This window comes from Bombus vosnesenskii, unplaced genomic scaffold (genome assembly GCF_011952255.1).
Source record: "Bombus vosnesenskii isolate JDL3184/JDL3185 unplaced genomic scaffold, Bvos_JDL3184-5_v1.1 scf7180000013315, whole genome shotgun sequence".
NCBI classification, from domain to species: Eukaryota; Metazoa; Arthropoda; class Insecta; order Hymenoptera; family Apidae; genus Bombus; species Bombus vosnesenskii.
Window position 1 is genome coordinate 782,691 of NW_022882961.1, and position 27,621 is coordinate 810,311.

General features: G+C 42.4%; 1 protein-coding gene across 3 annotated transcripts in view; it reads right to left on the bottom strand.

Moving 5' to 3' along the window:
- Nucleotides 1-26,298, bottom strand: part of LOC117235322 (LIM domain-binding protein 2) — a 75,266-nt gene extending 48,968 nt beyond the window's left edge. The window contains exon 1 of one of the 3 annotated variants that reach the window (XM_033497219.1): nt 23,760-26,298. In XM_033497219.1, coding sequence (XP_033353110.1) covers nt 23,760-24,652 — 893 coding nt within the window. In that variant the 5' untranslated portion in view covers nt 24,653-26,298. The remainder of the gene's footprint in view (nt 1-23,759) is intronic. The other 2 variants (XM_033497218.1, XM_033497216.1) reach the window with 2 other exon arrangements.
- Nucleotides 26,299-27,621: the final 1,323 nt, after the last annotated feature.

The following is a 27,621-nucleotide window of genomic DNA, read 5'->3' on the forward strand; positions in this document are numbered from 1 at the left end:
TTCGTCAGTCTACTTTCACGTTCCCCTGGAAAGCAACCTCTAGTCGCGCTCGAAAACCATCACCGATCATTCTCCCGATGTTCTCCGTTTCCATGCACGCTTTTTGCGTCAACGTGCGTAAAATTTGGAGGCATAGTTCTCGTATAAGCTTCAAAAGAGCAAAGATTGTTTGTGTGGAGATTTATCGAAATTTCTGGACTATGAAGCCTCCCTTGTTAACGGAGAGTGGAACACTCAGCGTGTCCATTAATCTTTGTATACCTAAGTACACGTGTACTACGTGATTGCTAGTCAAACGGTACTTCGTTTACGAGATAATCTGTTCCCAAATCTTCTGTCCAAAATATTCTGGGGAGACGTAAGGAAGAGATTTCGTCGATCGAACGCTTACCTACGAAAATCGAACGCACCTGAAACGCTTACGAGCCATATTTCCTATTTAAAACGCAATGTAAATAGACTGAATGAGCATGGAAAGTGAATCCATGAAAGTTCAACGTACTTGAAATATACGTGCACGAATGATTTTTAAATTTCCTATGCAAAGCGCTGTAAGAAGTCTCAAAGGAACTTGTCCACGTAACGTACGAGTTCTCGTGCGATATAAGTGAATTCGAAGAACACGAAAGACAAACGTACGTAAGTTGATCACATTTGAAACGCACGTGATGGAACACGCGACTCCTTGGCGATGCAGAGAGGGACTGTTGCAGCAGAAAATGACATTCGTAAGATGTCAGTCAACCGTTTGCGTAATCGCGGTGCTCAGAAATCTCGTCGTACGTTGCTAGTACTAATGTTATTGCGCACCTGAACGCGCGGTTCACAGTTCATTTAACAAAGGATCCTTTCGTGGAAACCGGCGTCACCGCTCCTCTCTGATCGGGAATCACGATTTTCCATCGGCCGTGTCAGCGGCTATTAGACCAGTCAATAAAATACGCTGCTATATTTCAAAGTCACTTAACAGGGCTGCTGTTTCTGACAGCCTATTGAAAGCATTGAGTTTCTTAGGCGAAACCATGTGGGAAGTCTTATTAAGTTACTACTTATTCGAACGTGACCACCGTGATAAATCATAGCCAAAGCAGTTGCAGCAATTATACGACAGCCTGGCTCGGACAGGTGTAAATGAAAATTATAGAGAAACAACCTCGCGTTATATTTGAATACGTAAAAATCACGTTCGGTTACTAAATTTCGTGCGGCGAAGGCACCATAGGTGACAAATCTAAATTCCTTTAATGAAAAGTAATCCGAAATCGCGCACGACTAACCAAAAATAAGTTGCTTGTTCAGGTTGTTTGAAATTAATCGTAGAATATATTCTTAAACCTATTTTTGGCCAGTCGTATACGATTTCGGATACATTCGTATACAAGGTGGCACAATACGTGTCAAAATAGTCAAATAACAGGAATTCGAAGTAATTTTACGATACTTTCGCTAGAAAATAAGAGATCGATGATGGAATTATAGGAATGGTGGCTGAAACTAGGATTAAAGAAAACGATCAGTCACTGGTAATTATCTATACAGCAATTAGGAATTCGAACGAACAAGCAATCAGATATATATATATGTAGATGCGCTAGCACTGGATGACACAATACACGCAACGAGTTTGTAGTTTGCAAGATAACGCCCAACATTACAAACACGTCAGTCTATCGTTCGTGCAATCCGCGTCGAATCCACAAAGTTGTCGGCCGGTGTGTTCCAGCTGATCCACGATGGTGAATTTATGCGTGGAACGATGCTGCATCCACGCATCCTCTCGTCTCGTGTAACCAAGGCACAGAAATTCGGGAACGTACGAGACGCATAAATTGAGCGGTCCCTCTAATTTTCCTCATGAATATTCCTTCGTTATATCAATTAAAATAGCCGCGACGCCTGAATATTTATCACGGCCACATAAATTTATTAGAAACTGCATAATGAAGTTCCGTGGAAGTGGGCGATTGGCCCACCCACAGCTTCGTCTCCGTCTATCTTGGACTACGGTTTACCCCGTTATTACGAAAATACATTATGAAAAATCCTTTTTTCGTCCTATAACCATTCTCTCTTCCTCCAGTCCACTCGTATTTTAAAATGTCCATTTTTTCGCCGCTTATCGCGCGACACGTAGTCTTCTATTTTTTACATTTTATGCGGTTTTTCAGACGTGACCTCACCACTCATGGATTAGATACCGACTCGTGCTTCACCTACCGGGCGCTCGCCAAGTATCCACTCTTCGAATTAATCCTTTCAAGAGGACTACAGGAGGAAAATGATTTCGGAGTAATGGTGTCTTCTAACGACCAAAAACCGGCACCGACGATTATTCGTTCGCATACCCAGGTTGCAAAAATTTTCAAGTAAAACGTGTACCCGCGTATAACGCGTAATCGACACCTACCATTTTAAGAATCGAGTCTCTACGAACCAGGGATCTACGTAGAATCTCGACAGACACATTGAACCGTGACGCATTGAAAAATCTTGATCACGTGTTACGTGGGAACGCCATAAATCAAGCGGCAAAACGTTGAAGCAAGATCTCGATACAAATCGTTCCAGCCTTCAGGAGCACGCCATTACTCTGCGAGCAAGGCGCGCGCCAGTGTATTTCAAAACAGGCGTCCGCGGAGAAGAATTGGAAAATACCGACTAATCTCGGTCTTCGTTGTTTAAGAAAGCGAGAATACGACCTCCGTTCGAGAGAGACCTGTATGTATAAGTACGTGTGTTTACCGCGAGAAACGTAACTCGTTAGATGCCTCCCCCACCAATCAGCAGCACCTAACTCAACCTCGACTAATTACGCAACTGTTCACCTGCACTACCTGTCACGACCAATTCTCTTCTCTCTCCTTCAGTTCTCTCTTTTTACGTCGAGCGTGTCAAAAAGAGAGGCACACAACGAAATCGTCTCTTATCTTCGTCGAAAGATCACCGTGATATTTAATGGGAGAACTTTTGAGTGACAGCGATAGCCTGCAATATCGCTTTAACCCGTTCTACTTCGGGCAAAATTGCTAAACAGCTACGCGTCTAATTCTGGACGGTGCTCGGTCTACTGTGATCTGTCACACGGTATAATACAGTTTATGCGAATGTTGGTGCGCTTCTGATATATCCTCAAGGTGCAAAAATGCACGTAACATGCAGGAATATACAGCGAGTTCTAGGTATTTCTAGGTTCTACGAAGTTTGTTAGGGAATATTCCGTATATAAGTAAGAGAGAAGCGTTATATAAATAGAGCGCGTTTAAAGTTTTACTAGAAAGCTACAAAAAAAAAAAAAAAACAACAGAAAAAAATAATACGGAGAATAGCAAGGGGTCGGAAATAATCGCTAGGTGTTACTAGAACATTTCAAAGTTAACATTTCTATTGATAGAAGATTGATGGAGATGAAAAGTTGAATTTATCATTAGGTATATCCTATAGAGCTCATCTCGAATTTCAATCAGTGGATTGGATACATAATTAGCGACGTAGGTATATTGTTTTTGACAGGATTTTGCAAGAAATCCGCGAACGATCTAAAAATGCTAGAATAATCTGTGTAAAATATTTAAACTGTAATACCATCTATCCACTTACCATCCACAGATTCTGTATGTTTCTCCAATCACATTCATAAAGTAAAAACTAAAACTAAAACTTATAAACCTCTACGAAATATCCCGATTATGGATCTGCAAAGACTAACGTACAAACGCTGATTCTTCGGGATTGGAAAGCCCCAGAAACGGCCGGGATAGTCGATGATCCCAAATTGAAGCATGTCTAATTTCGCGAAACGTATATTCCCTTAATTCCGCGCAACGAACGTCGGGGATCAGCTGTAAAGCGAAACTGAGGCAACACAGAGTCTGCTCAAACGGGGCTGGTTGAAACGTTGAAACGTGAAGCGTTCAAAGGAAGTCGCGTTCGGCCGATTAAACGCGAATTCCGCGAGCCCGGAATCACAGGGAGCGTGACTAAAGCTCACGTTCTGTGAAAAACCATCGCATCGTCCCGACGTCATTATCGCGCTGTTGTCGCTACAGTCTTTGTCATCGTTATCATTGCGCAACGAAGACCACCGAGGACAAGCACGCGCACGATCTCGCGCGTCAAACATTGGAGAACGTCCAGTCGCCGTTTAAAATCTTGTTTTCCATTGCTACGTATTTATCTGTTTCTCTCGCGACTACCTGTCGGAGGAACGCGCGAGATTTTCAACTGGATCGCGTCCACGAGAATATGACCACGAAAAAAAAAAAAAAAATGTAACGGGGATGAGGGGCCGAAACTGTGTGGTCGAGCTGGCTGGTCGTTGACGTTGACGAAGCGACGCTGTTTGACGCGAACAGCTTTGACAACGATTTTGACGGCGACACGACGATGTCTTACCGACCGACACGTGCTAGTTTAACAAACCGTTTATCGCTTGCCCTGTTCAACACTTTACCTGTTACGACGCCGATCAATAAATTCGTACGTTTCATCGGCAAGCCGTTATCTGGAGATTTCTCTAGGAGAGGGAGAGAAAAATACGACTAATCGATGAAGATAATATATATAGAATGATAATAAAATACAATTTTGCGATCTTTAATTGATTGATTTTTTATTGAGTATTATACGTAGCCTAGGCAGCTTATAGCTTAGAAACGTTTGACTCGTTGTCTATTCGACAAAGATAACTAACGTAATAATAGAATGTAGTTCTGTGTCGTTTTAACTTTTGATTCTTCTGATCTAGTCTACGTACTTTCTCATTTATTGAAAAAAGCTCGTTCGATCAATAGTTGCCCGTGTGACCGAGATTGACGGTGGCATTAATTTTCAAGATAGCGATAATAAAACAGGCACGAAATGACATTGAGTTATCAGGAAATGAAGCGCTTCGATATTCGAGTGTTACATCAGAGCTCGGTCTTAATTGATAACACGGCGAGGAAACGTGAATAAAGGCAGTCATTGTTCCGAGAGGGAAAAAATATCGTTCGCTGTCCTACTTCCACTAGAAAATACCAGAGACAACGTACAGACGTAATCGTGGCGACGATAATCGTCGGTTTTGTACAAAGTCGTGAGAGCGGTGAGCTCCGCTTTGGAAAACCGCGTTCAACGATTTTCGATAAGATTCCACTTTATCCAGAGATACGTAATTCAGGCCAGATAACGATTATAAAATTAGTCTACGAATAATCTACGACATGTAACGAAGAAACTACATACGTGTTCTACTCTCGTCGATTCAATTACAGGAGGTAGGGTGCAGCTCCCTAAATCCCAACCCGGCACTTCAAGCCTTTTGTCGCCGAGACACCGATTTGTATCACGAATTTACGAGCTCCGTGAGTCGAGCCAGGATGACTCGCACAGTTTGCTCTCTCCGTTGGTATAAATTCGAACGAAGAAAAGGACTAGAGGAAGTCTAACTCGCGGAATTTCAAATGTTATATACAACTTAGAATTAACGTTAATTGTTTCGAATTATAAACGAGCCGCTTATTGACCATGAGACAAAGGCTAGAGAAAATCGATGAAATTATGAGATAAGCGTCGATCACTAATGCTTTGGCAATAAAAATGTCAAAAAAATGGAGTTAAAGTGGAGTCAAAGTAATCCTACTCCACCCAAACTGATCGAATCGAGACACGAACTGAGCGATTCGTTCTTATCTCCAAAGGATTTGAAAGCGTGGAGATGGTAATCTGAAAGGAGTCGTCGATGTGTTTCGATAGAAGGACGTCGATTCGCGTGGCGAATTCGCGACGACTCGGCAGGCAGCAGAGGGAGTCAAGAGTTGGTATAAGTTTAAATCGGGAATGGCGGGCCAGGAGGCCGTCATGCGGGAGGCGCGATGGTATTTTTATCGGGCTAAATATAGGTAAACCTCCTATACGGAACGCCATAGCAGCGTGGAGGAACCACAGAGGGTCGGCCCGTAACTACTCGTTAACTACGTACCCCGGGGTGTCCCGCGACCGCAAAAGAGCTTCCGCGAAAAAAAGAACCGACCGCCCCAGGGGCTTGATTAATTTTTAATCGAGGGACACGTGCCTGGTGTCGTGAATCTCGGTCACTTTCCTTTAACTCTATTGCCGCCTAACCGTTTACTCTATTTACCAAAAATCCTTATCCTCCTTCTGCACCTTCCTCGATTACGAGGAATTTCGATAACAGATAAAACGAGATACGGAGGCTCATGCAAATATTCGAACACACGTAAACATTTTCGATGAATATATTAGGTGTGTTGAATATAAATATATCAACATTCCCGAACTATCCATTAGTATGATATATATAATAGTAAGCTATTTACTTAATGGTCGAACGCCATCGAAGAAGCTTGAAATGCTAAAAGCAGGGCTATTGAACAAACACTGAACGATTAATGAGAAGAAAGCCTTATCGACTGGAGAGTAAGCGAGTTCATATAAAATACCTAAAATATAATTCTCGATATAATATTCAATGGATGGAGCAAATTCCCATTTAGATTCTATACCTTTCGGTTCCAGTTAGAAAACTAAAAAATTTCAATAGAAACTCTCAATCTACTTGTCCGTGATGATATCTGGTTAACGACCAGATGCTTTCGAAGAAACTGAAAATGCTAAAAGCAGGTCTATTAAACAAACGCTTGGAGGATTAATAAAAAGAAACCCTTATGGAGTAGTGGCCGTGGAAGTCATTTGCAGCGTATTACCCAGCCCCTAAAGTTAGCGGTTCTCGTTCTTGTCGTTGACGCTTGGTCCCCGCGGTCGCGATTTTTGGAAACGAGATAGAAACGACCGTAAACGGGTCATACTGTGTAATCGCACTACCATAGGGTGGTGTCCCGCGACCGCAGAAGAGCCTCCACAAAGGGTGGACATGTAATTCGAGCGTCGTGTAGCCACGTGGCGCCACGCAACCATTGAAACTGCAATTTTTCGCTTTCCCTTCTTGTTTCCCTTTTTTTTTTTTTTCAATTTTCACGTGTATGTTTTTTTTAATCTTTTTCCTATGTATACGAGTGCGCATTTTTTTTATTTCTCATTCCCATTCCCGTGGACATTTTATTTTTCAACTGGTTCGCAGAGATATTGACACGAGTGTCCCACGATAAAAATTGATCGACACCGCGTCCACTTCCGCCGATGATTGATAGCAAGGTGTTCAGCGCGAGAGCGCTTTTTTATCCCATTTTCTTTTTTTTTTTTTAAACACGCGTTGACTCGCCAAGGAAAAACGCTGCGTGTATTTCATTAACTCATTCCGGATAAACATATGCACATCGAATTAAAAGAAATGCAGCATCATTGGCATAACACATTCACGTTCGTAAATGTAATGTGGATATATTGAAATTTCAAAATATTTATGTAATACGCGCAACGTGGACGTAAAAGTGTTCTATGATAAATGTTCAAATACTTTCGCGTGACCCAGTGTATATATGGAGTATTAAATGGATTTCATGGGAGATCGTGAAGTTTGCAAAGTCGATCGAGTAACAGAGTCGAGCGAAAGCGCGCAGGCAACCGTGTAACCAGGAAGTCACGCGTGTACCTGCGTGCGTACAGCCAACAAGGAGTGACATAACCTTTTGTCAACCGATTAACCTAGCGAGCCGCTACACGATAGCGCTGTCAGTAGTCGGGAAACACCTGGCCACCCAGCCTATGACAGGAGAAAGTGCTTCTTTCTTCGCGTTTTCTACCAGTAACGCACCTACGCGATACATCAGTAGTAGCAATTAGAGAATTGTCTCATATGTTTGCTACTATTGACGTGCGCGTTACGTTCGTGCAATTACTCGAGTAACAAGATATTGTCATAACTGTTGCACTTTTTATCGTTGCGTGATCGATCATTGTCGAGGCTATTTTTGTCTCGTTAAAGTGACTTGCAAAACTAAAGAAAGCAGAGTACAGCGTGTTGAAACACTTATTACGGTAGAGTATCGATTAACTCTACGAATTAATGAGAAAAATGAGGAACAAATGTATGGAATACCTATAACGTGCAAGAATACATGAAATATCCAAAGTGAAGTACTGCTTATAATAGTTAGAGAATGAAAAGAATGTTCATTTAGGTTCTATTCCTTTAGTGATGTACAAAAAAGTTCAAATTTACATAAACATCCGCGGTCTAGTCATAAGTCATAAGTTTATTAAGATAATTGAATAGATATTTGTTTCAGCTTCAATCCTTGTCTTTCATTCAATCACATAATATATTCGTAGAAGGTGTCTACAAGTATTCGAGTACTTTCGCGTGAGCCTGTATAGCATTATCATAAACGTAAACTTCGAATCATTGGAATTCCTCGAAATCGTACGACTGATGGAACAAAATTCGAGGAGACTGCAATGGAAATTCCATATTCGGAAATTGCGATATCGGTGGAAAGTTCACGCACAAGCGACTCGATCCACAGGCTGCTAGTTCAGACTCCTTTAGCGGTTTAATCCACAACCCTGTGTGCAAGTTGCCACGTAACTACGCGTAACTTTTGTCCAACTACTATGTTCCGAGGCGAACGTCTCGAATTAAGGGCGTAGACGACGCAACCGAGAAACTTTCACCCGAACGGGCCACGCGACGCTCTGACGTTTGGCATTCCATATTTTACCAATGAATCGGCTGCGGCTTCACACTGTAAGAATGAAAATACAATTTTCACGAAGATTCTCAAAGATTTGAGCAAGATTCTCAACCAGAGGTTGCTAATGTGAACCTGTTCTATCACGTTGAGCCTATCACGTGGCTAAAAAGAGGAGGAACGATAGTTTATCGTTGAAAGTATCTTGACTTTCGATCGTGTTGACGAGGCAAGAGATACTTTCAAAAGTAAAAGTCGCGGGTTTCTGCTCGAATTTCTACTCTCGAGCATGATGTTTCGAACTTGTTACTGGTGTTTCGTCAGTTTTCTCTAGGAGAAAAGGAAAGTCCCTAGCTAAACCGCTGGATTCTACGATTGTTTATACTGTTTATAGAATCCCTTGGATAAATATATCTGTGGGAATACGTTTGCTTTCTGAGAAGTCGAATCCTGATTGCGTATCTGGATAATGAAATTAAGAAATTTATTATAATCAAAGTTGCATCAAAATCCGAACTAGTTCAGAGACAAACGGTTCATATATAATAATAGTTCGCCAATTTTTCTCAGTACTTATTATTTGTTATTTATAGAAGAATTCATGTTCAAATCAGCAATTATGACGGAAGCTCGCTTAATCCAATAGAAACCAATTTCATTCCAATAAATAAGATTCAAATAAATGGAATTCTGCTGTAGTGTATCGTTTCATCGCTGAATATCTGATCATGTTACTGTTACGAAAACACGAACTTAAGAAACAAAATAATACATCTTTAAAATAGAAAGTTAATAGAAAATTATGTTCGCATTCATCCATAAATCAACAGAAAATTCAACCCACATTTACGCATAGTTCGCGATTGAGAACTCAATCGCTGTCAGGCAAACGTAACCGCTTGTTTTTCGCTATAAAATGCGGAGGAAATGGTGGTCTGATCGCGAAACCAAATACGGAACTGGGTTAGCCGAGTGTCTCGCCATTCTTGGTTCCCTTGGGTTTCCGAAGTCTCCATCTCTCCAATTACTCCCATTGCCTGTTTCGTAGGATTGAATATGAAATACAATAAAATCTGATATAGGAGCACGTGGGCGTTGATAGCATATTGAGGCGCGCCGATTCGCTCCACTTTTCTTCCACGATCGAGCACCCTTGCGGTTGGTCACGACAACAGGAGAAATCGTTTCTAACCAGCAAAGAAATTTCCTACGTACTCGTGAACGCTTTGTCGCTGATCAAAAGTTGCTTGAAATATTTATACAATAATTGGGAAACTTTCTGGTAAGAGGACACGTAGAAGAAAATGATGTTGGGCAAGTAATTTCAAGTTTATTGAAACAATAAAGAAAATGTTTGCGATAATAAATCATAGACTTTAAGAAAGAAGAGTTTTCAATTTGATTAAACGATAGCGGAGAAGCTTCCTAGAAAAAGGACTCGTAAGAAAAGATGGTATATATCCAGTAAATTTCATTGGAAGCTTCGCTTCTAGTTTTTAATACTACATACGTCTGAATGTATAATCTACCATAAATTTGTCAAATCTATTTAGAGATTTTCATTCATCATTGAATAATTACTCTTTTGCAAAGTTAGAGTAATAATTGGCTATAGTTATTTGGGTAATCGAATTTAGAAATTCAGCAAAAGCGAAGATCAATTCCGCTTCTGAGGGACTCATACAACATGGACGCCCTTTTGGAGCAACTTCGCGTTGTTTGTCTCTTGCATCGATCCCGTGCACGACCCGGTTACGACCCGAACAAGCAAACGAGCTCGACGAGCACAAACATCCTAGCACGAGCCAGCGCGCTCCTTTTCTTTCTCGTGGCGTAAAAACGCGGCCTTGCCCGGCACGCGGTACATGCGAACTCGCCCATCCGAGCCGGCTGATTCATTCCAAGGCGCTAGAACAGCTTGGCCGCGACAAAGACGACGGCCGCGCAAGAATAAGAAAGAGAGAAGAGGCGAGGAAAAAAACGCAATCCCGCGACAAGGTGCAACCAAGAGGCACGCACAATGTAGAGACATCGTGTTCAAAAAAAAAAAAACGCGGGGCAAGTCAGTAAAAAGCTATTACGAAAAATGGCTATGTAGAAATTATCAAAGCAGAAGAAGAAACGAACGGAACGAGCAATCAATAAGTCCGAATAAGTCGAAATAAAAAGCTGCAGAACGAGAGGAACGGAAGTAATGAGAATGCAAAAGGAAGAAATAAATATATTATTATAAAGAATTATAATATTATAAATTATAAAGAAATAAATCAAAAATATAAAATAAATCTTTTTCACGAGACGCTTCGTTTTCGAGAAAATCGAGCTGAAAGATTCGTTAAATATGTCCAAACGCGATTAATTACCGATTAGGTATAAATCAACAATCAACAGGAGTTTCCAAAAAAATCGAACTGGAACGTGTTAAAAGTTTCAAACGAGACGACCTACGATAAAATTTCATTCTACAGTTTTGACGCATTTTCACATCAAATTAGTCTCTTGCTGATTGTATCGAGATTACTGTGACACCCTGTATTGGTATGTTCAGAATTCTCTCATTGTCTCATCGTCGAAGAGAAGTTTATCCCACGTGGCGTGGGTTCGAGGGAACAGCAAGAAGAACAGGAAGACACGTTACTGGTACGTAGCTATTGCTACCGTACCGCAGGACGACGAACTCGTCCGCGCTATGGCAATGGAAACAGTAGCGTTGCTACCGCTTCGTCCTTCGTCGACGAGTCGCGGCTGCGCCGTTATAACTGCGGCTTGCGGTCGGAAACACGTGGGAACCTGCGGGAGAGGAACCTCTTCCCTTCGACTGTATTGGCGTGTTCGTCGGCTTCCTAGTGTGAGACCCACGAACGAACCTAGCAATGGCCTCATTTAAACGAAAATTCCAACAATTTAATTTTTTGTCTCAGTAGAATATAAATTTACAACGATCAAACGAATTTTAATAGACTTAATTATTGGCTAAGGATCGTTCGCGTCTAACAGAGGTTTCAATTTTTTTTTCATCAGCACGATAACAGTTAGAAAAAAGTGCGTTTAAATATCTATGATTATCAAACATTATATATTTCATTCAACAAAATGATCATATTAGATTCATTCTTATAACATAGTAGTTGCATGAGCAGAATTACTAAGAAATTACACAAGTTGCAAATGTAAAAAGGGCTATTTGGTACATATTTCCTCCCGGATATAGCACGAGATAAAAATTGATATAACAAGTTGATAGTGAGAGTTCGTAGCTGTTTTTTTGATAGTCATACCATGAGATTAAGAATTTACAACTATCGGGAATTTTTTTCTCTGGTACTTTTAAGACGGATCGTTTGTTACAGCATTCGAATAATTTATTAGTCCCTGTTTGTATTTATTAACCTAGCGATATGTTACTCTAGAACTGGTAGAATTGTTTTAGCTTTTCTGCTAGAATTGTAAAAGATTGATGTCGGAATGAGCAAACGTTTAATAGTAATGGGAACGACTTGTACACGTAACAACTTATAGCCATCGCTAACATAGTCGAGCCGTGAGACGTTGTGTGCGCAACGTCCCGTGAGAATCCATACCCGACCACACCAAGTGCGACACAAAGACGACCCTTCCGCCTGCACAAGGCTGCCCTATGAATCCCTTCCGTGTTTTTCCACCCCAGCCAACGTTGTTCCTGATTCTACGAGGAATCGGAGAAATCTTGCCTGCTACTCGACATATGGCGCAGAGAGATGTGCCGCGCCATTTAGAAAGCCACTTGATTCTACACCTTTTTTCTCCTTTCATATGGTTCACTCTTAGACTGATTTAATATCTTCATAAAATTTTCTCAAATAAATACACTTTCAGTTTATTAGTTTATCAGAATTTAACCGAGCAAGAGGAATTGACGTCTTTTGGATTATACGATATATTTATATAAAGATCTTCTATCTTTCTACGTATTATATTTTTGTTCAATCATAATTATTTTTAAACTGAAACTCGAACCGGAAATTCATTTTATTCTTTAATCTTCAATTTCCTAACCTCAGAAATGTTTGACTAGGGAACCCAGTTAATCACTTTAGAGAACAAGAATAGAATTTTAGAAAGATATTTAACTAGATAGATATTTAACTTGTGATATCGCGCAGACTTTTACCGTTACAAAGTAGTGAAAGTTCTCCTTCTTACAATACTTTGTACCTGTATAGGAGTATCTAACAATTATGAAAATTCCAGAAGCTGAATAGAATCGATCACGTTATAATCTTCGTCAGCCGAAGAAAACAATTAATATCGAAAGAAAGACAATCAGAGAAAGAAGATGTGCAAGCGCTTAACCTAACTGGCTTCATCGTGATCTGGCGCACGTTAGCGGGATTAGCCTTCGGTATATGATCACAGCAAGATGTAATGATTCTGACCACTTGAAACCGCTTCCTAAAATGGTCAAGATGTGTTCCACGTGCGGAACCATACAGTCCAAGACTAAACGTCCCGCGGAAGCATACTGACTCCGAATGGTTCCCACCTCGATTCGGCACCACGTGACTGGGTTACGGTAGCGTGTCTACGTTTGCGATCATTCCGCGGATAAAAGAGACCGAATAAATCCGGATTAAGCCGCGAACCCTTGTGACAAGGATCCGGTTAACATTCAGTAGCCTTAGCACATGGAATTATACTAACAAAGTTATTTCGGTTCCTTCTTTTTATTCTCCTTTCAACAAGCATTAACGTCCGTCTTCAAACTCTTTTTTCAACTATTCCATTGAAAAAAATGTCGCGTTCCGAGAGATTCTTATTTTACGATAGGAAGACAAAGAAATTCGTTTGGCGTTCTTTTGCTAACTTCTCACCCCCCTCCCCATAATCGACAGGTGTAACAGAATTAATGCTGAGTCTTCGATGTCATAACATCGGATGTCGATCTATGTCAATCGAAATTTAAATCTTCACGCAACCGGAAACTGAAAGTGGTCCGAGGATAAAGTGTCTCGAAGATAAGCGTACGTACGGTTAAACATTTTTCTTGCAACGGAGAAAAATTCTAACAGCAGTCGATTTCAAACGATTTGCACGACGAGAATGAAAATCCCAAAGATAGCTTTTCTAAATGGTTTTTCGAAGTTTTCTACGGCTCGAAGGGCTTATTCGAGAACTGCTTGACGACGAGCCACGCGACGTACCTTTCAAGGTGAGCGGGATTCGTCTTTCGAAAAAAAAACCTCCGGGAATAAAGTGGAGGTGCTCTTTCTTCTTCTCTCTTTCCCACTCTTCCTCGTGCATATTCCGAGGGCAGTTGGCGCGCACGTACGTATCGCTCCGATACGCGGGAAATTCTCAACGAAACTGGAAACTTACGAATTACGAAGGATATCATAATTTTTTAGACGACGAACCACATGTTCGTCTGTTCGTTGAATATTGAAGATAGTCCATTTTTACTCTCAATGCTCCCGTTGTTAATAAACACTTGAAAACCTTTTTCAATCGGAACTTATCTCGTTTAATAACATTTCTTCCCATAAGAAAACTTTTACTCTGCATACACCGTATGGTCTTTGAGTGTCTTGAAATATCCTTTCCGGTTTCTACGCTCGTTCTCATTAATCGATTCATCTAACTTCGACTCCTTAGATCCAACTAACTTGTCTAAACTGAACGAAGCTTCACCTATCCGTCTCATCTTCGTGCAGTAAATCCAACCTTACGAAAATCGGAGAACCATCGACGAATCAGCAGAAATCAGCGTGCATTTCCGACAACAGAAGCTGGCCAGTGACCATAACCTTCCTCATGTTGGACGGTGATCGCGTGGAAGAAACGTCAGCGGCTAGCAGTCTGAATGCCGTGGGCAAAAAAAAGGGACGTCGTTGGAAGTTCGCCGAAGGGACTGGAAACCGGACCTAGAGCGCTAGGTAGCTGTTCGTTCACGGGGCAAAACGACGGAGGAACTGGTCGAACGACATTTCCCGCGTCTCGCAAGGTGCCGGCAATTTCTCCAGGATTCCGCTTTCCTCCTGGCCGCGGTGGCTTCTCTCGTTCGAGTTCGATCGGCTCGACTCGGAAGACCAGGTTGGAAAGTTGGACGCGACGCGCGCGCTGGCTTCCCTCGCGAGGACGCGCGAGGCTTGCGAAATAGCTGACAAATTCACCAAGTTTTATAAAAAGACTATTTAACGCGACACCTTAATATATTCGATATTTCGACATTATGTGAAACAATATCTGTAAAACTGTAGGGATAATATTGAAAGCGAATAGAAAGATAATTTTGGTAACCTGGAATTGTTATACCGAATTTAAAAACTACTCTTTTGTGGAAAATGGAGCTCGTCGCGGCTTAGGTGAGATAAGATGAAAGGCCAAGGTCAGGTCAGAGTTTCATTTAAATTACAATAAGACCTGATATAACACTTTACAAAAGATTGGTAGTCATCTCGTATGACGGAAATTGAGAAGTAATAGTAAAAGTGAAATAATTCTTAAAGAAATAATTCCAACAAAGAGATTTTCATATAAAAGACGTAGAAATTGTCAAACTGAAAATTCAGATGAAAGGCTGTACCAGTGAACAAAAAGCGATGCTTGGAACTTGATTTCGTGCGATTCTGGTTAGATTTTAATTTCACTTGCTTAAATTATTCCGTAAGCATACACACGGAAATATCTCACGTTTCTGGTGTTCAAAAATAAAATAATTATTATTTTTGGTTATATAAGAAAAAAGTTTTTGCACTTCAGCTCCCGTAGAACACAAAATTCGTGTAACACTGAAAGTATATGTCTGCCGCGTTACAGGGGGTCGAATTGTATATATTTTACAAATTTGCGGTAATTTGGATGTGTCCGAATGCTTATGAACGGTAGTGTAGAGTATGGAGAAAGGTGAGGCGAGGGGTTCGCAGAGAGCCGAAGAAGAGGAAGGAGAGTCAGCTTGAGGTAAGATGCCGTGGCCTGTCGAGGGGGTGAAGAGAGGAGTGTGGAAGGAAAGGAGGCAACAAAGTTGGAGGCGGTGGGGGAGGCAGAGGAGGCAGAGAAGCGGAGGAAGGGAACAGAAGGAAGAAGAGGAGAGGAAGGAGAGAGAGAGAGGTTTCGAAGAGGCGGCCTTGAGAACGCGGAGAGAGCAGAGCGCGAGTCTAAGAAGAAGACGAAGAAGAAGAAGAAGAAGAAGATGACGACGACGACGACGACGACGACGACGACGAAGGAGAAGAAGAAGAGAAGGAAGGAGCAAGAGAGAGAAGAGAGACCAGCCGAGCCAACTCCAACGCCAACGAACTGCTTCACTGGCAAATCACTCGCGGTTCTCATTCCAACGTTCGATTCTTCATCCGTGAATTAATGAACCGAGGAAACGTAGGAGCGGCGTTCTCTGGAGGCGCGGCGGCACTAGTCGACATCTCAGTCTCCGAAGTCGTCTCGGTCTTACGATGGACGTTTAAACGATTCGATACAATAGATTTATCGATTACGGTTAGAAGGATCGATCGTTAGAACGTAAAATTTGGAAATCCATCTCGATAGATTGGTAGACCTAGATAGTGATTTGACTTGTGCATGGCGCAGCACGCGCCTGAGATGCGAGATTATGCAACTACCATGACGTAAGAATCGCGACGCAAAAGTGGAGATCCAAAGACGACACGCGTACATTTTTTTTTGGTCCTGCGGATTCTGATAAGAACTAAACAATCGAAAACGTATCGCTGGAGATTTATACTCTTAGTCGTTAAAATCTAATGGTTGATAACAGGCGAAAAGAAGAAATTAAATTTAGACTTAAGGCGGACGATCGTATTTGAAATACGACCTTGGTACGTAGATCGAACGAAACTCGCCGAGATTTCCGGAATAATCTGGCAACAATTGGGGGCACAAGGAAACAGAGATCGAAATTTGGACTCTGGCAAAAGCTAGTATTCTTATTGTTACGCTTAAAAGGTTCGCAAGATCGCTGGAAGAAATCTTAGAAGCGTCACGATTCTAAAGGTACTTCTTTCGAACGCAACCGATTACGTTAAAAATTCCGAAGGAAACGCGTATCGACGTTCACCGAGCAATCGTCGCATGACTGAGATCAGCAAAACACCGTTTTATGTAACAAATAGGAAATATTTCAGAGAACATGTTTCCTCCAATTACGCGACTCTTAATGCACCATTATTTCCAGTAATAATTCGACTAATGAATACCGAAACTGATAATCCATACTGTACAACAATCAGGCGATTCATCAAGCCTAAAAATTACTCCGAAAGGAGAAGATATCAAAAGCTTGACAAAAAGCAATGTATCCATTGTGTAAACGAGTGCTGTGTGTATAACCGAGCCACTAGATTCGATATAAAGATACACAAGGCCATTCTACTGATATTCAACTATTCTCTGGTAAAATTCCTCGAAAGAACTGGTGAAAAGACAGCGTGTAAATCGAATTGGGAACCACTGGCTCGTGAGTGTGCGCCGCGCAGGTAGATCGGTTGAACCCACGGCTCTCTACGGAATACACAGACACTTGGCAAGATTCGCGAGGTCACGTGCTGCATTTGGACAGGCAGCGCTAATTTCATTATTTATAGCTGAAGCTTTCGATTTGCCGATCGGCCATTATTCCCCGCATCGGTAGTTCGTTTCGTTCGAATGGAACAAGACACATCTCTCGTAGCCTGTAGAAGAGGTTAGAGAAACGAATTCGAAACGCATCGGCTGAAATAGACGGCCGCGATAAAAATAAAATGCCCGAATCCACAAGGAAGCAACAGCTCGTGTTAAAATAATCATAAACTTTCGATTCCACTGGCTAGACTGTGGCCAACCACGGGAATATCGGGAATTTTCCTAGACAAGACAAGCTTCGTGCGTGACCCCTACCGATTTCAATAAAATTTTTCCTACGATGATAATTCCATACCGGCTCATGAAAATATTCCAACGCTTGAGGATAGCATTTACGAATGTATTATTTATACGAAACATTAAAATTGTCGTACATTTTCATTGACGAATAAAGCGTTTCGATGTCCTGATACATTGTACCATAAGATTTTTCCAAATTTCAAACGCAAGTTTCTCGGTTTAGGTTTAGATTACATTTATCGTACATATAAAATTATCACCATAGTAAATTTCATTGAATTCGGCAAGAACCATATCTGACGCGTTCTTTGCGAGATTTAGCCTTTGGTTGTAACAAGAATTTGAGAAAGATCGTAGTCGTATAAATCGAAAACAGTAGCAAAACGTACACACAAGTTGGAAAGGGATTCTAGATTAGTCACGGTACAGGTGATATTTCATACGAGAATCGGCCAAGTTTCTTCTTATCGTAGTTTTCAAGAGCAGCAGGTGCTCCAGAACTAAACATCGGTATTACATTTCTCTCTAGTTTTTAGAGTTAAAGTCTAGGAACACTGGTCGTGTTCCCGGAGTGGTTTTGAATTATTACGGCCTATGATTGATCGTTTGAAATTTCCGTTGAATACACGAAGTCGAATCGTTCGAGATATCGAATAGCAAAGCGAATAGACTACTCGTCATTTATCAGACCGCAAAGATCCTTATCGACCAAGCCAGCTGTTAACACCTCGAACACGCCGCAGTGTCTGCAACTTTTCGAGTGGATACACAACACGGTGAATCCATTTTCAATTAAGAACGACGTCTCGTCGGATCGGTAATCCGGTAACCGACACTTATACCGAAGGAACGAACCGGAGGAACAGAGAGAATCGGGCCAATTATCTTCGAATCTCCGCTAGTTTCGCGTCGAAGCGCGATAACAGTGACCGTTTATCGAGCTATGAAATTGTTATCGCGAAGATCCGCGCGAACGATAATCGATTCCAGTCTGTCATCCAGCTATTTACCTCGATACTCCTAACTAAACTTTCGAATCGTCTTTTGTATACCGGACGAGAGAACATTGTTCTTTCATCGGCCGTGTTTTACAGCCAAGAAATCGATCGAAACAGAAATGATACACCGTCAGACTAAATAGTTTTCCGATACTTTCGACACGAAAAAAGTTTGATTTGCTTCTTCTGAATAACGTGATAGAATTTCCTCGTTATATAGGAACCATTTAATTAAGAAAGACAAAAACGCGAGTGATCAGTAGGACTGTAACGATTAAAAATATAAAAATAACAAACTAAAATATAAAATTCTTCGTTTAGTAGATAGAAGTTTTTATCCAACTTTGTATTCTTTACGTAACTTGCTAAACATACGAATTTCTATAAATATCCACAGTTTATCGATAAGAATTAATTTCCAAGGAGAAATGACCAAACACATTGTCGTCCAGGTTTGAATCTATCCGCGTTTTCAAAAGCATAAATCCTCATAGGAAACTACGATCTATCGATAACGACTAATATCTCTAAGATGGAATACCTGGAAGTATTACTAAAAAAATCATAATTAAGTTGATTTAATAATAGCAACGGACATTTGCCAAATTGCACCTATCCGATGGGACACCTGTATCGACATTCCTAGGTAAACCATGACTCAAGAAAGGCCTTTCTCGTACTCATTGTCACCTTGTCAGGATCTTACGTTCCCTGTTCGCCTTGTTCCGTAGATCTCTATTCTCTTTACTATGTTCTAGTACTATACGCGACGTCTGGAAGCTGAACCGGAGAGAAAGCTTCGGACACGTATACCTGAACCGGGATTAGGTTTATCTTGCTTCCTGGGCCGGCTCCTCGGCTTTGAAAGTAATTGGAAGGGACGGAAGACGCTACCGCGTGAATGATTGAGTGCGGCGGGGTTAATCGAGTGCGTGGAAAAGCTTGATGCATTTGATAGCCGACCTGCCACGTCCGAAGAGGAGCGAACGCCGGGAATTAGATTGGATCTGAGCCTTCGCGGTCTGATAAACTTTGCACGTTTTGGGGCAGCTGATCTGATTTAATAACTCTTTAGGGATTATACGAACGCTCTTGTACCTCTCCTTGTTGCAAATAGAAACCACTACTCACATAATTCCCTTTCTTACTTTACGCCAGTTCAACACTTTGACAGGAAAATAAAATGACCACGAATCGAGAATCGAATTTCTTCCGTTTTTTAGCATCTGATACCAAAAGTATACGCTTATATAGGAATATGTTTACTTGTGTACAATGGTGCTTTAGTGATAATTAGTTTCGATAGAACTGATTTTTTGAATTTTACCGCGTTCAAGCTTCTCTACAAAACCATCTGAAAATATCTCTTCCTATTATTTTAGTAACAAGATGTCGAATGTTCCAAGGATCATAGTTGATTAATGAGAAAACTAACTAAACTGTCTCGTTTATTACAACGCAAAGACTAGATCCCGCCGATTGTTCAGATTTCCAGGGTGTTCCATCTACACGCACGTGCATTCCACTTTTCAGGCTTGCCTTGAACCTGCTTGGTTGCACGAACAGTTTCACGTGAAACTGGAACCGACCGACGATACGGCTTGATACGCTACCTGCACACGGCTTCATGCACTCGGCCTGGTATCTCCTCGCGTGCCTCGCCAGTGAAACGAGCCTTTCCTCTTTCCACGGCTCTTCCCCTTCGTCATCCACCGATTCGTACCGGCGATTTACTAGAACCGCGATGCTGCCGCTCGCGAACCACCAAAACCTCGATAGTCGCTTCGTTTCCTTCGCAAAGCTATTTCCCAGTGTTACTTGAACGTTTGACTGATCGAAATAACGCGAAAACCGCTTGTACCGATCATTCTGACTATGGATTGTTAGGATCTATTAAGGTATTAGGATATAATTGAAAATTAATGGATATAGAATAACTTGGTGTTGTAATAAATTTTTCGAAAATTCTCAGGTTAGAAAATAATGAATTTCCTGAATGGGTTATTAGGATAATCTAACATTAATGGAAATATGGTATATAGATCTTGTAGTAAATTTTCTCAATATTTTTGAACTAGAAAATAATAGAATGGAAATGGTCACGCGAACTTCCTTGTAGATATAATAATAGAATGAAATATATTTGTATTTTTAGTAATAAAAAAAGAGATTGTAGTAAAGAGAACGCGTATATAGAAATTTGCAAAACTACCAGAGGCTCGCAACCAACCAAGGTGCCGATACAGTTTGTCGCGAGGCGATCAAGGTCCTTCTTATCCTACCGAGAGGCCGCGATAAGATAAGTCCACCGACGACGTTCGACTTCCGATTGCGCTCGAAACTTCGTTCATCGTCTCCTTCTCGTTTATTCCTCTTTCTTTCTTCATTTTCTCTCTTACAATTTAGTGAAAAGAAAATAAAACTCTTATAATTTCCCTGTTAATTCTTTAACGATATCGTAATGTAATAATGAGCCAATTATAATAATAAGTCGCATATCGCTAATTTTAAAGTCGTAAAAGTTTGATTGAAATCAGAAATCAATCTCGATTTACTTGATTATCCCATTAGCATACTACTTTCTTCGTACTAGACATTCTTGTATACTTATATATACCTAAATACGTGGTACCTACGCATCACTGAAATATTAATTTGGATTGTTCTTAATTGTCATAATTTCATTGTTCTCAAAGCGCAAAAGTTTAGAACGAACGACGACTAAGGAAATACTGAAATTAATAAGACGCGGCTACAATATCTCAGAGCAGAGACAACTGGTAGAGGACTGTACATATGTTACTGAGTTAATATCCAAAGATAAGAATATTATATTTCAATAAAACGTAGAAGAAAACGAAGAATACGAATGGTTCTACAACAACTTTACGCTTGCACCAATTTTTCTAGTATACGGAAAACAAAATCGTGAAAATACAACACAACTGCATCTGAGCTATTAAAAGAAACAGGTCATATAATTGAAATAGAAATACATCGGTTCTCCCCACTACATGTTTATATAATAAGAGTTTACATTTAGATAAAGTCAATGAGTAAGCGTTCGTTTAATCTGAAACTAAGTAAAATTTCGTTTCAATAAATCGAGCTTAGATATAAATGTATCTTTGCTGAAAGATCTTCGAGAAATCGCGACTAGAAGGGGGACGAAAATGGTCGCGGTTGTTGAACGAAGTAGTTCGACGATTCGTGCGAATGTAGCAGCGTGGAACGCTTATGATAATGAGCCCTGGCGATTACCAGACGGGGCCAGCGAACAGGGAGATGATGTCGAGCCGATAGAGACGTCCAGACCGGATACAAGGAAGGTCGAAGGAGAAGAACCGGATAATCGTCACCGTCGTAGTAGCTACGCTCCGGGTATCGGTTCTGGACGGCCCTCTACTCTGCTCTGGCCTTCTCCAGACGAGGAAGGAAGTCGCGTTTTGCGCGTACACCTGCGCAAAGGGGCGCCTCCCACCTGCGGGCCACCTGAACTTGCGGATAGAACCGTGTCCCAGACACTTCCAGGGCACCTGACTCGCGAACATGCTCGCTGTGTCCACGATAATTGCCTCATGCACCATCGATCCCTGGCTACTTCCAAATACATCTCTATCCCGATTATTCCAATGAAAGTTCGCATGATTGTAATGAACGAAATGGTTGTAGTACGTTCGGATAGAATTTCGGAACGATACGAGTATTGTTTAGCCAGGATACTTTTCAGAAATCCTAGATTTGTTCTTCTATCGAATTCTTAAATCTCTTAGATATTAAAGTAACAAAAATAACGAACGATAGATGCCTGATGCTTTCCGATTCATCGATTATTGCTATGATAAAAGTTTCCACGATTATTACCAAGTACGTTTGACTGGAATTTTCGAAGGATTCCACCGTGTTTAAGTATATTCGTGTTTTTTGGCCGACTCCACGCAAATATCTAAAAGTTTGCGCCAAACGCAGTGAATGTGTTAAAGAGAAGATGAAACTCAAAGCTGAGCAGGTGAGATATCAATGGAGAAGAACGATTGTGAATGGGGATCGGGTAAATAAGTATTTTGGTTAGCTCCACAAGCCTATTTACTAGCGGCTACATTTCGAGGCACGTTCGACCGTGCAACGGTCACCCACCAGGAAGATCCTGGCCGAGCTATGATAACGGATTCTCCGAGTATACTGTTACTACGCCCGAGAGAGTGTACTAGTGAGAGACTGCCAAACGATTGGCGCGGAACGAAGTATCGAGCCGTAAAGGAACAGTCTGAATATAGTATCCAACTATAAAATTCTTACAATTAAATATTTCGTATTAAGCCTTATCCAGCAAAGGCTGGATCATTGTTGTAACAAGTGTCAGATAATTTATTCTGCAGTGATGAAGCAAAGAGTCGAATGAAAAAAACCTTTTATCTCTGTGCGTGATAACTAAACCGCAAATTCTCATGCAACTTCGTATCTTTATCGACATAAATGAAGAATTAGAAACTTCGTTTCATTCATTAAATATTATAACGAGCATTCTAGTTTAGACACTTTATAAACCTTTTATATATCTTTAAATTTCCCATAAATGCATAAAATAATTTGACAGAATAATAATACGCCAACGCAACCTAAAATCCAATGAACATCTGCATCAGTCAGAATCGATTCAGACTTCGAAAAAAAGATACGACGAAAAATGCAACTTTCTTTTGCCTTTTATTTATGCACTTTTATAATCGAGAAAAAGAAACGCGTGGAAAGATACCTCGTGTTTTTCGAATGCGCAGATCACAGCTACGAGACACGCTTACGTTTTGCTCGGAACTTCCTTCGGCCGCGCGATACACCATTTTCACGAATTTCACGTGACCATTTCTTGAAAGAAAGCACCAATACACTACGGAAACTCGTTCGTCGAACGGGCGAGCGTTGTTTCGCGTGACGAAAAATTGTTACAGTCGACGTGGCGACAGATTATTTATTTCTGTCGCGGATACGGTTCTCTAATCGCGGCAAGATTGATCTTCCTCCGTCGTGTTTCCCAATGGAGCCAAAGGTGAGCAGGCTGTCGTGGCCGTGTCCGATGGAAATTCATCACCAGTCACGGCCTTCGCCTTACCTCGCCTCACACTCCATAAAATAGTTAGAAAAATATGTATCAAGGACGACTTACAACGAGCACTTCAAGACAGAATAAATGCTGTTCTCTTTTCTTTACATAAATATAATACGTGTCAAGATACCAATTCCTATTTAATTAGAATTTTGCGTCAAAAGATCATCCTCTTCGATTCCCCAACCCAAATAAATGATCGGTCACAGAATTTACCTGAAGTAATGTGATCCAAAAGGCGAGCAGTAAAAAGGATCGTTGTGCATGTGAGGCTGTCCGGGTACTCCAGGACCTTGCGGATGAGCGTGTGGTCCCATAGGACCGGTGGGTCCAGGACCGCACATCCCAGGGCCACCTTGAGGCTGCATACTGGCTCCGATCATGCTAGCAGCGGGACCCATGGGATGTGGGCCAGGATGGTGCGGCGAACCGACCATGTGAGGTCCGGGATGGTGAGGATGAGGTGAGGGTCCGCCGCCACCCATATGTGGGTGAGGCGCGTGAGGCGACCCGCTCATCATTCCGTGAGGTGGCATCGGGTGAGGGCTAGGGGAAGCTCCATTAAGATGGGGTCCACCGGTGACACCAGCGTGCGGCGTCGGTGGACCCCCATGAGTCGGCGTAGTGGCTGGCTGTGGAGGCGGTAAACTAGGCGGTCCGGTCGGTCCGGTGGCCGCTAGCGGCGGCAGCGGGCCATTCGCCATGTTGTTCAACTGGGTTAGCGAGGCCGCCGCCGACGCCATCGCCTGCAAGGGATTCGTGGCGCCGCTCGTAGTGCTGATGCCTCCTAGGCCGGTGCCGGCGATACTTTGTCCGGCGTTGTTGTTCCCGACTATATTGTTATTATTGTTGCCGGTATTCTGGAGGCCGGCGTTACCGTTGCTGGAGCCGTTGCTGGCAGCACCAACAGTGTTGTTGGCGTTGTTGCTCACACCGCCGCCAAGCGATTGCAAGGAGGGCGGCAGCGGTGGCGAGCCGGCGGGGGGCGCTGCCGGGCCCCCGAGGCACCGGCCCGACGGACCGGAGGCGGTTACGCTGCTGGGTGCTACCGGCACGCCGGCGTGCAGTGGTATTCCACCTGGGGGGCGCTGTGCCACCCTCACCGGCATCACTCCCCCCTCCACGACGCCCTTCACCCTCTCGTCGAACTCCCGTCGGCCTGATGACTGGGGTACGAGCGCGGGAATCTTTCGATGCTCGATCAGAAATCTATCTAGCTTCCACGATGCCAAATTTCTTGTTAATCGAATTTCGCTTTTGGCTCAGTTTAGAGGCACTATTTTTCAGAACCTATTGCGTTTACACAATGCCCCTCAATGAAGCTCCAACTCGATGTTATTTGTTTTTCACTTGTACGTTTAAAGACACTGTTTCTAGAATATATTGTGACCGTGGGAGAATCGTAGGAACAGTGTTTTGAACGCAATTTGTTGACAAATAGTTTGAAGCAGTAATAAACCCAAATTCGTAACGTTTGGTTCGACCTTTAAGAAGGATTCAAGTTAGAACACCATTAATCACGGCGAACAATCACGGCGAGGAATCACAACACTTCGCGGTATGTTTCGAAAAAGTAGAACTCGGTGCACGCGGCTAGGACGGAAGGGACGACACCTCGTGTATCAAGTTTCAAGTTTCTTGATTCGTTGGGTTCACGAGGGACAACGAATTAACGCCCCGTGACATCCAGTTCATCACCGCTCAATGTCAGCGTCCTCACTCCTTTCACCAGCGGGATGTTCGATTATCTATTAGAACGATTCGACTTCGAGTTGATTAACAATGCGAATACCACCTGTTCGCGTCTGTCGCACTAAAGTATCCAACAACTTCACAACTTCAAATCCTATGAACGAATATCTCCAATGGCGGCTGAACGAAACACTAAAAACGATCAACGAAGTCACAGTGCACTTGATACGAGATACGAAACGGGAAAAATCACGGGTAATACACTCTATACTCCATCTATCGACGAAAATCACACACTCGACTATACAACTTGTTTTTACGACGCGGTGTGAAAAATTATGGTCGTACGATCACCGTTTCGCTCGACCAACTATCTACGATCAACGACTATACACTAGTGCAGCAGTTAGTGGCGACAACCAGCGAGGTAACTGCGGGGGCACGTGGCCGTCACGTCGTCGGCGTCGCGGTGCGCACCTACGTCGCGGACCAGCACACCTCGTCTCCCGCCCATCCTGCCGGCCTTCTTCTCCTCCTTCTGCAAACACTCTCCGCCGACTCCCGCGGGAACTTTCAGCATCCCGAACTCAGTCGCCGCTAGGCGACCCAAACACCAAGCCCGCGCGACCACGCTGCTTCCCAACTGGATGGCCGTGTTTCGGCATAGTCCGTCACGCTCTCGAGTTTTCTCGTTTTATGTTCCTTTTACACTAGGAGAGCTCCGACTCTTCTATCGCGTCGATTCCGAAAACGAATCAAACTTTCGGCCAACAGACTCTATCCGATAACGTATAGACTGCAATACTCTCTCAGTTACTTCTCAATGCAAAAAACCAGAGAGAGATAAATAATACGAGAAAGACGAACGCAGTTCGAGTGAACTATGTACATATCGCGAGACGATCACTGAACACTCGAGTCACCGTGCGCGCGATCCACACCAAAGAAACAGACAGAAGAGACGAAAAGAGAGAGAGAGAGAGAGAGAGAACACGAACGCGGGACAACGCGCGTTGCGTGTCACGAAGCAACAAACGACACTGTCCACGAATAGTTGTGTACTCCACGAGAGCAAGCGCATTACTGCGGAGCGGCAGGCTCCGTGGCGTTGCTGTCGCATTCGAGCTTTCGAGGACAGAGCGGCATGCTGGAGGGGGAGAGCCACGCGAGGATACGAGGTGGGGGAAGCTGAACCGAAGCCGCGGCGAAAGGAACGTCGGAAGGGAGCAGTCTCACGCACGGATGGAATGGTGGGGAGCCACGTGAGCGCCCGATGCCCGGTGTCCACGCAACCGACGTGGGACTTGCCTTACCTTGCGTTACCGCGCCATACCATGCCTTCCTTACCGAGCCGTGCCACCCTTGCCAGAGAACGCTCTGATTTTTCGTTCCTCGCGTATTCACCTTACGGACGTACTATTGCCCGTCGTTAACTCATTAAACGTACAATGTGGCGTCGGAACCCGTATCGAGAAGGAAGGGACCCATCGGTAACGACACGAGCTTTTTAAATATTTTCCAACGATCTATCGTGTGGTCCAAATATTTTTTAAGCATTGAAATATCTAAAGCGACATGACGTAAAGATGAATATTATATAATTATTCGAGGAATTTGAATAAATTTTCTGCGAGTAGTCGTAGAATGAAAATGATGTAGAAGTGTGGTATTCGAATTTGTTTGCTGAGTGGTTAGTCGCGTGGTAGTAGGAGGTCGTCTCTTTATCGAAGTTTACTAGAAAGCAGTTTCACTTTCGTGTGATTCGAAGGAACCTGAGAGTCCTAGAGGAACCGATGTAGGATTCATTTCACTAAGATCACAGAAGCCCAGAAATCCGATTCATTGGGTTCGGGGTCAAGTTGAACGCATTTGTACGGCGTGATGAGGAAGAATGGTCTACCACCTTGACGCGCGGCACGTGCGAAAACGACCATCGCCCTGCACGATGTACGCCCTACAACTACCAGTTTTTTTCTTTTTTCAAACCCTGTTACAAATTTTCTTATAGAAACGCTTCTTTTACGAAAGAAGAAACCGATATTTTCCTTTAGAAAAGTTCACAAAGACTCAATTATTAGAATTTTATTGTTGAAAGAAAGCTTTCTCCCATTATTTTGGTGGAAATTTGTTAATTCAGTTGTGGATAAGGTGAAATTGGTCAAGTGACATCAGTGGAAGTCGAACGAAAGAAGAGAATAGGTGTCATTAGTTTCCTCGAGAAATTATTATATTACTTGCGGAAAATCCAACTGAATTCTCAATAATTGGAAAAAATAAAGAGCAAAAAAAACTATATTACTTTTTGTTCATTAAAATGAAGGATACCTGGAATTTCTAACGTTTTGTAAACGTTTCACCTCCAGCCCCTGCCACTCGGACAATGATA